Genomic DNA, 10,027 nt, shown 5'->3' with positions numbered 1-10,027 from the left:
GACAGCAGATCTGTAGCTGCAGGTAAATATGCTGTCCCCAGAGTAAGTAATTACTATGGGGATAGACTTGTTAACAAACGATTACCTTACTTACTCAACTCCTTACCTGCAGCTATTAGAATGGAGAAAAACAAAAATAGGTTCAAAAGGTCTTTGTTCCAATACTACATAGATAAACTTTAGATGCCCTACTTGTTAACAACTTTTTACTTACCTTAGCAGTAATATGTAAATCCGTATATTATATTAACGTTATAACTAATTATATAATCAATAAATATTATAGGACATTCTTACACAGATTGACTGAGGCCCACGGTATAGACTATAGACTACCAAACCGGGTAAGCAAAGAAGAATATTTTTTCCTCATACAAAGCCAGTTATAAAACTTGGTTATCTACGAGGAACAAGGGAAAATCGCACTAAGGGTTTTTATGTTTCATCTGAAAAACGACGAATTTCTGTTGAAATTTCAGATGCAAACGTTCTTAGGCCCACTTGCAACAACCATTTTACCCAGGGTTAGTGGGCGTCTGTCAAATTCCATATAAAATGATGGGTTAAGCTTCCATTTTCGTTGGTGCAAGTGGCCCTTAATGTTCTTATTTCACTAGGAGCATACCAATATTTTAGGCATGGAACAAACACATTCTTATTTTAAATCATCTTAGGTATCCTCTTCTAAGGATTCACCAATAAATATCTTCTGACCGTCAACAAAATCAACGACCATCAATCGTTGATTTTGTTGACGGTCAGAATATGATTAGGTATTATTTATTGATTATGGGATTATTACATTAACATTATTATGGGCACTAAAAGCCTATAAAATTTTGTTTCGTAACACTTCCATAGATTTCCATTCTCCAATTAATCCGACACATAAAGTTACAATATCGAGGATGTAGGTACTTACTAAGTATAGACGTTTACGCAATTAAGGGTTGCATTTATTATTAACTACTTAAGCACTTAGATATAATTTTACGCTTCTTCAAGGGTAATTATCAGTTAATAACTAAATATATTGGTTAAGTAATTACATTTTAAGCTTATATGCATTCATTAAAATAATTTAATTTTGACTGGACTTGACTCTTAAATAATAATGGTTAAGGAACGTAATGGTAACGATGTGATAAGATGGCGGTCGGGCGCTGCGCTCCGTCTTGTAATAGAGAAGCAGTGATCCAGTCATCCACGCAAGGATGCGCGGGCGTTTCTTTTTAGAAAGTGGCACGTGGCGGGGTTCTTCACCCTGCGCGATCCGGGTCAGCCCGCGTCCCGCTCCGCCCCCGCCCCGCGCCCTCTCTAGCCACTTCATGTGCGTAATACTTAACACTAGCCCTTGATAAGGGAACTATTGACACCATAGTGAAACCGGGTTAACGGATAAGGCACTCCCTGGCGCGGGCATCCACTTTATACGGGTACTGAGGGGAGTTACAATTATTGCTTTAAAGAGGACATCCTTTTGCATACGGCGCATGCTGAAAATAAGGGGATACTTCCATTCAATTTATTGTTGGTGATAGACAATGCGGTTTTTTTCTTTTGTGCGGTTTGTGCCTATGTGAGTATGGTTTATAAAACAAAGTAGGTACCTAAATATACATACTTATACGCATAATAATTATAAATGACATTAATGTAACCTGATTGATTTTACTACACTCTTCTCCTACCTTTGAAGTTTGAGGTACCAATGGAAAGGACGTTCGTCATACGAATGAAATACCATTTGCTATGTTTTGCGTCATTTATATTATAAATACTACGTTTTACAGCTTAGTAAAGTACAAAAGTTATCGCAATTATGTTATTTATAAATGATGTACACTTATTATTCATCTAAAATTCTAAAATTAAATACTGACTATGTTTTATAGATATTTAATTGCTCACAAATGTTTCTAGATATCTCTAGGGTAGCACGTACGAGAGCCGTGGCAAGAGTCCTTAATATATTCTACATATTTGTCAATGAAACTTTATCATCCATCAATAGAGTTCCACATCATACACCATACAATAAATAGTGAAATTCTAATTATAAAGTAGCACCCGACAGTTTAAGGATCGAACAATGTTGGAAATGCGTCGGTAAGAAGTCTAACAGAAACCTCGATTTTTGTAAATTCGCCAACCTCTGTATCTCGTCAAATTATTGTAACCCTTCGTACATCGGAACGCGAGTCCCCATTAGTAGGAATTGAACTCTAATTACTACTAATTAATCCGTGTAATAGGAATACGAGACGGTAAATGGTCGAGACAGACAAATGTCGTTGAAGCGTAGAGCTAGATGTTCCGGAGGGCAGAGTTCAGGAGTATAAGTCAGCAATGTCAGCATTTGTGGTGCTGGCCGTCCGTGCAACAGAACTCCTTGCCGGCCGAGAAGTTGGTGGGAGTCCAGTCGCCGCCGCAGTTCTTGATGAAAAGAAACGCTTTCTCACGGTGCACGTCGCGCTCCACCGCGCCGCAGATAACGGGGCCCGCTCGGGGGAGGTACTTGAGAATCTGTACGTGAATTAAGGATTACGATTACATTCTACACGAATACACTCACGATCACTCTAGCCACTCATTTATATAAAACATGAAAATTTGTTATACAAGGGGGCAAAGTTGTATTTTAACGCCGAGTGTGGAATTGAAAAACGAGCAAGTGAAAGGATTCTATAGTTGAACCACGAGCGAAGCGAGTGGTTCGAGAATAGAATCCTGAGTTTGCGAGTTTTTTAACACACGAGAAGTAAAATACATTTGCACCCGAGTGTAACACAAAACTTTTCCCCTCACTATAGCGAGGAAACTACAACGCAAAATCATCTTTATTACAAGATTCACCTACTTTTATCAATTTTAAAGCAGTTAATTTGACTTTATTCAAGGTCAAATTACTTTACCCACTAGTGGATAAAATGCGTTTTTACCCGCTGGTATTAAAGGACAAAACACGTGTTTCCGAGCTAGTAAGGGGAAAATGTTTTTAAAAGTCTGTTAATGATAATGAGGGTTGACGAGTTTTATGAAAGGGATTTTCTAAAAAGTGATTACTTCAACTTGGGTATGCAAGAATCAATACTAGTTATTTAATCACACAATAAGCATTAAGGACAGCTGGTTTTGAAAGGAATGCTGATTTTGATCCTAAATTTGAAGCAAGGTGCCAGAAGTGCTCAAATATTTGTGACGCCCGCCGCGCTCTGGTTCTTACGCCTTATTAGTTTAAGGTACCTTTTGCCTCGGAACATCACATATATTTTAATTGTTAATTGTTACGTAGGTAGGGTAGGTAGGTGTAACTTTCTGTAACTGTGTAACTGACCGTTTTAAGTATGTTTTTAACCCCCGACGCAAAAAACGATGGGTGTTATAAGTTTGACGTGTCTGTCTGTGTGTATGTCTGTCTGTCTGTCTGTCTGTTTGTCTGTTTGTCTGTCTGTCTGTCTGTCTGTCTGTTTGTCTGTGTGTGTGTCTGTCTGTGGCATCGTAGCTCTCGAACGGATGAACCGATTTTGATTTAGTTTTTTTTGTCTGAAAGCTGAGTTAGTCGGGAGTGTTCTTAGCCATGTTTCAAGAAAATCGGTCCACTAGGTCTCGGTCGGGGGTTTTTTCAAAATTTTAATTTTGTGGTTAGGTTATAGTAAATCATTTCATTATACATGCATATTATTAAGTATTGTAATCGTCGCAATAAAATATTAAGTATCATATATTATGAATGTTCTGTTAAACTTAAAACACGTTCATTATTTTTCAATCTTCCATTACAAAAAAAATACCAACTAAAATTGTGTTAACAATATCAGATCACGCTAAAAATGCTAATAATGAATAAGTATTTTAAGAATGATAATTTAATATATCAGAGTCCAAGCACTAAACTGCTATACCTACCTAACAAGTAGGTACAGTCAACGTCAGTTTTAAATACGAAAAACAGCTTTTTAAAATGTTGCGGCGAATAGGTAGGCACTTAAGTATAATTAGCATCAAACGGAACAAATTATGATAGGTACAGTCAACCAATTGGAACCCTAGGCCACTCTAACAACCATGTCAAAATGACAAGCAGTAAGAGATTTCTTACAATCTGATTTATAACGTTACTATATGACATAGTCCTACAGTGGCCTAGGGTTCCAATTTGTTGGCTGTACTAACATTGTATGACTACTATGCAGATATAGGTACTAACAATGCAATGAAATGGCATTAATGATGCCAATGACACACTTTGGCATGTAACACGCTTTGGAAGTGTCTTCCTGAAGTAGTTTGATCCGACCGACTCGAATCTAGTACTTAGATATCGGTACATTCCTAAAGCTCCGTATAGCTACATTTGCTACTCACCAAATGTAGGCACCTAGATGCAGTGATGCCATCTTACTGATATCTATCTACATGAACAGAATTAGCTAGTAGACTAGCTCCAATACATCATGCTCACTCGCTACAATACATCATGTTATAATGACTACACACCACGTCCACGTCCACGTCACTTGAAGGCCCGCCCTTCCCTCTTCCTCGGACTTGATCACGATCCACACAGTTATATTTGTTCGTTAAAGGATGCATGTTGTAATGGCAACTCACCACGTCGAGGCATTTGCTGATGCAGTGCTTGAAGCCCGCGGAGCCGCAGGGCAGGCTGGGTGCGTCCGTGTCGTAGGTGACTACGGGCTCGCCCGTCGGCGGCCCGCGCGGCCTGGCGCGCCGCCCCTCCTTGATGCCCACTTGCTGCGACATGAACACGCCGCACTGACAAGGCTCCACCTGCAAGTTACAGTGGTTCATAGTTAGGCTGGTTTTAGTGTCACGCGGACCGTCCGCGCGACCAATTTGTATGAAGTTGATGTTGTCGTCCGCGCCACTCTAAAACGCTCCCTGCGGATCGCTCTGCGCGGTCGGTCCGCGTGATACTTAAACCAGCCTTATAGTCTCCTGAAGACTGAGTTACAAAATTAACCAGCTTAAACTTAGCTCTGACACTTTATTAAAAACTTGACGAAGGCTTATGTAATACGTCTAGGCCACCACGTGTAGGGTCTATACCATTAGACGCATCACACTTCAGTTGTAACGAACATCTTGTCGGTTATTTCTTAAAGCCAAGTTTTCCAAGTACCTACCTACCTGTAGGTGCCTACTACTAATATTTTGCAGAAATACAATCATGAATCTAGGAAGAGCTGGCTACGAGTGAAATCTCTAAATACGGTACGGTTTGTAGCTCTGTTTGATTTGTCACGAGCGCAGTTCTTCGAGTTCCTACACAGAAATAGTTCTGTCCCGAAATACGTAGCTGTAGCAGCCATCGAAATGGGTTTCAAATTAATGGTTACTACATAGTGTATCTATCTGCCTATCCACATTATAGTACGTTATTCCTTACCCCATCGACGTCCTCGTCATAGTCCGCGTCCTCGAGGGACTTGGCGGTCTCGAAGTCGTCCCGCTTGGCCTTCCGCCGGGCCTCGGCGCCCGCCACCAGGCACAGACCCGCCAGGACAACCAGCCACCAGTTGCCGCACATTGCGTGTACTACGTCTCTGTTGGAGAGGAACCACATAGGTACATTATGTTTTACACCTGGGCTATGTACCTACCTACAGACTGACCAAAGAGTAAAAATTAAAAAGTGGCAACATCGTAGTGTCGTCCCGTTTTCTCACACATATTGATTTGAAAGAGATGGCACTGCAATGATGCCACTTTTAAATTTTTACTCTTTTTGGCCAGACTTGTAAATACCAGAAAATTAAATTTTCTCAAACATGCAATGAAATATTGTCTTTACTGTGACTGTAAAGGGATTTCATATTATTTTTCAGGCCTAGGCCTGCAAAGTAACTTTTTTTAATAAAATATTGTCCTTTAGAGCATTTTTTTTTTATTTCATTGTATGTTTGAGAAAAGCACTATACATGCCTCGGCGTGAAATCGGATTCCCGGCCTCGTATCCCTATCCGGCCTCGCTCGCACGCTCGCTCGGCCGTATATACCCACTTGGCCGGAAATCCTCATTTTCCCGGCCTCTGATGTAATGTACTATTTCATCTTCATTATTTAGTAGCTTACAAAATTGCTTGTGCATCTGCGCATTTGACATAGAAATCCTAGCGCAGTAATAGCTGGAACTATATTGATCTACATTTTATTCTTATTTATTCTTATTCTGTTATGATTTTCTTAGTTACCTATTTTATCAACAAAAATAGTTAACTAAGAAAATCATAACATTATTTTCTCTCTTCTATTTAATGAAGAGATTTGAGCAACTTACCATTATGGACCAAGCACTAGGTACAAAGTGAAAGGACAGCCCCGAACACGAAATTATTATACAAACATTATTGAACAAATCAAATAAAAGGCACTGTGAAATTGTCTAAAAATATTTGACTATTAGTCATACTAGTTATGAAAAAAAAGCTGCACTTTGAGATGGAAGCAAGCCGCTTTGCATGGTGATAGTAGACATCAAAGTAAACGATTTTTTCCGAGGATATCGAAATTTCATCCCTTAGGAAGCCGAGCGTAGCGAGGTGTTTTATGAAAATGAAAAAAATTATACCTTTTTATTGTATCGTCCGATTATGACAAAACGTATCTCAAATGAAAGGTACTTATTGCTTTATGTAATTTAAAAAAATATTGGAAAAAAATATATTATAAAAAAAAGTAAGAAAAAAAATAAAATAACTTATATTTTCGTATCACACTGAATAACTGCAAAAAACGGTAGAAATAATGTACAATTTCGAGATGTTAGTTTTTAAAATTAAAAACAAATAAATTCATGATTATAAACTAAAAACCGAATCGAAATCGGATCAGTAGTTTTTAATGATACAAGTTGCCAAAGTTGGCTTAGTTTGTTTATATATATTTTTTAATTTTTTTCTTTTTTTTTTGTGAGATTTTTTTTCTATTTTTTTTTACGTTACATCAATGAATCTCTTTCAACTGACATACTTTTTGTCAAAATCAGACGACGATGCAATAATTTTTTTTTTTGTTTTTCGTAACAGACCTCGCTACGCTCGGCTTTCGAAGGGATGAAATTTTTATATCCTCGGAAATAATCGTTTATTATGACGTCTTTTACCAATTCATACTTTTAACTGTAAGAAAATTACAATGTTTCTGACTTTCTAGCTAAGGAATTTATAAGCGACCATATAAACAAACTAAGCCAACTTTGGCAACTTGTATCTTAAAAACTACTGATCCGATTTCGATTCGGTTTTTAGTTTATAATCATGAATTTATTTGTCTTTAATATTAAAAACTTACATCTCGACATCGTACATTATTTCTACCGTTTTTGCAGTTATTCAGTGTGATACGAAAATATACGTTTTTTTTTTAATCTTACAATTTTTTTCTTATATTTTTTAAATATTTTTTTTAAGTTACATAAAGCAATACCTTTCAATTGAAACATGTTTTGTCAAAATCGGACGACGTACAAAAAAAATAGATTTTTTTTTCGGTTTTCGTAACAGACCTCGCTTCGCTCGTCATCCTAAGTGATTAAATTATGATATCCTCGGAATTTTTTATTTTATTTTGATGTGTACTGTCACTATGTACTTTTCTGTGAAAGAAAAATATATTATTTCTGACTTTCTGGCAAAGGAATTTCAAAGTGGCCATATAAAGCAAATTTTCCCAACTTTGGAAACTTGTATCTTAAAAAATGCAAATCCGATTTCGATGCGATCTTTAGTTTTCAACTATGAATTTATCTGTCTTTGATTTAAAAAAACTCATTTATCGAAATTGTACATTTTGCCTGTCATTCTTTGAAATTATTCAGTGCGAGACGTAAATTGACTTTTTTTTATTTTTTTTTTTACTTTTTTTTATAATATATTTTTTCCATTTTTTTTAATTACATAAAGCAATACCTTTCATTTGAGATACGTTTTGTCAAAATCGGACGATACAATAAAAAGATATAATTTTTTTTTCATTTTCATAAAACACCTCGCTACGCTCGGCTTCCTAAGGGATGAAATTTCGATATCCTCGGAAAAAATCGTTTACTTTGATATCTACTATCACCATGCAAAGCGGCTTGCTTCCATCTAAAAGTGCAGCTTTTGGCCAAAAATTCTCCATAACAAGTATGACTATATGGCCCAGGAAAATGATGACTAAGTAGTTTTCCCCTCACTAGCTCGAAAACACGTGTTTTGTCCTTTAATACCAGAGGGTAAAAACGCATTTTATCCACTAGTAGGTAAAGTAATTTGACCTTGAATAAAGTCAAATTAACTGCTTTAAAATTGATAAAAGTAGGTGAATCTAGTAATACAGATGATTTACCACCTGTGGAACTACTGGAAGCAGTGACAAACGCATTTTTTGTGTCGTAGTTTCCTCGCTATAGTGAGGGGAAAAGTTTTGTGTTACACTCGGGTGCAAATGTATTTTACTTCTCGTGTGTTAAAAAACTCGCAAGTTCAGGATTCTATTCTCGAACCACTCGCTTCGCTCGTGGTTCAACTATAGAATCCTTTCACTTGCTCGTTTTTCAATTCCACACTCGGCGTTAAAATACAACTTTGCCCCCTTGTATAACAAATAACTATTGTATGGAGAACCGACCGTCCCCTTTCGATCATTTTCCTGTCATTGACCCCACCCCACGCTATACCATGATCACAGCTCATAAGGACCTAGAGTCCGCTTTGTCTATTCAAAGGAGTAAAAAAAAAGAAAATTACATTTATAATTAGGTATTTCCACTTACCTATACAACGTGGTAAAATGGGCATTAGATAATTATTATCAGAGCTTTTTCACTGAAAACTTGTGCACTTCAGCTTTATTTTAATAGTATTTTTCTATACTACTTACTAAACGGGAAGTGTTCATAAAATTTAAATTCACTTATCACCGAGAATTCCACAAAGACATCACTGCAACCACCATGACGTGCTAAAGCCGTTCGATAGAGAGTATGTAACTGCTATAGCTGTGTCCCTTTCTCTCAACCTAAATAATCATATAAGGTAACTGCAGAAATAATTAAGTATAACTACCACATACCTCGACTAAGTATTACACTTCACAAGCACTGGACTTGAACTTCACATTACTGTTCACTGGTTCGCCGAGAACTCGTTACTTAATTCTTAGGTCTTCTAGGACTTTATAAGCATGCGTGCGAAGCCATATCTCCAGGGCAGATGCGATAAAAAACTGCAGCCTCAGCCACCGGGCGAGCAAAACGTGCGTGCACGAGATGCCGATTTCACGTAGGTACGTGATCCGAAGATAATCGGTTGAAGACACTTATTGATACAAAAACACGAATGTCAGCTAATTCCCCTCACGTGTACTGTAAGTACCTATTTCAACTGAGGCAATTTAGTCTTATAATCGACTAAATCGACCCATCTCATCAATTAGAGGGCAAATAATATTCTACCTCTCTGTTGCCATTGTCCACATAAGGTCACATACAAAGAGTCGCATTAAAAAAATACTTACACATTTAACTAGAATCACAATTAAGCGTGGCATACAAACTACCCATAGGTACTTTTAAAGTTTACTTTCCCAAGTAGGCAAGTATACCTACTGTAAAGAATTATGATAAAAACTTCATAATCTCAACATATGAATGATTCGCATTAAGTTTGATGTAAGGTGCTTTAGGATAATTCCGAATGACAGAAATGCTCTGGTAATTCCGAAAGGGGAATCTTGATATGATGGAAATTAGACGACTTTCGGAATTACCCTAATGCACCTTATTAAATACTCTGTTACTCGAGTGTTTGTTTCTATGTAGGTACAAAAAGTGTAATTAAGACATATCGGGACCTCAATAAAAATCAAAAAGGTAATCATGGTTTATATCCCGGTCAATATAAGTCTTATGAAACTAACCGTGAATCATTTAACTAAGTGTAATTAACACTTATAATATAATATTATTATCATTCAATCATTTAACATGTAGTATCTAATTTTAAGTTGGAACTTGTTT

At 37.0% G+C, this 10,027-nt stretch overlaps 1 protein-coding gene across 2 annotated transcripts; it reads right to left on the bottom strand.

The window, feature by feature from the left end:
- Positions 1-1,753: 1,753 nt before the first annotated feature.
- Positions 1,754-9,150, bottom strand: LOC125241737 (follicle cell protein 3C-1). Of its 2 annotated transcripts, none has more exons than XM_048150351.1 (4): positions 9,082-9,150; positions 5,414-5,570; positions 4,615-4,794; positions 1,754-2,526 (listed from the first exon to the last, which is right to left on the bottom strand). In XM_048150351.1, exons 2-4 carry the CDS (start codon positions 5,552-5,554, stop codon positions 2,353-2,355), a joined length of 495 nt encoding a protein of 164 aa, XP_048006308.1. In that variant the 5' UTR covers positions 5,555-5,570; positions 9,082-9,150; the 3' UTR covers positions 1,754-2,352. The 2 variants fall into 2 exon arrangements, with proteins under 2 accessions (XP_048006308.1, XP_048006309.1); XM_048150352.1 differs by lacking the exon at positions 9,082-9,150 and adding an exon at positions 8,783-8,887.
- Positions 9,151-10,027: the final 877 nt, after the last annotated feature.

This window comes from Leguminivora glycinivorella, chromosome Z (assembly GCF_023078275.1).
Source record: "Leguminivora glycinivorella isolate SPB_JAAS2020 chromosome Z, LegGlyc_1.1, whole genome shotgun sequence".
In the NCBI taxonomy this organism is placed as follows: domain Eukaryota; kingdom Metazoa; phylum Arthropoda; class Insecta; order Lepidoptera; family Tortricidae; genus Leguminivora; species Leguminivora glycinivorella.
This window is presented reverse-complemented; position numbering and strand designations above follow the sequence as displayed.

Excerpts from the sequence above, each read along its gene's own strand:
- LOC125241737 (XM_048150351.1), bottom strand. The coding sequence starts at position 5,554 with ATGTGCGGCAACTGGTGGCTGGTTGTCCTGGCGGGTCTGTGCCTGGTG. Across the intron at positions 4,795-5,413 it reads ATGACGAGGACGTCGATGGG|GTGGAGCCTTGTCAGTGCGG; the intron begins GTAAGGAATAAC and ends TGTAACTTGCAG. Across the intron at positions 2,527-4,614 it reads TCAGCAAATGCCTCGACGTG|ATTCTCAAGTACCTCCCCCG; the intron begins GTGAGTTGCCAT and ends ATTCACGTACAG.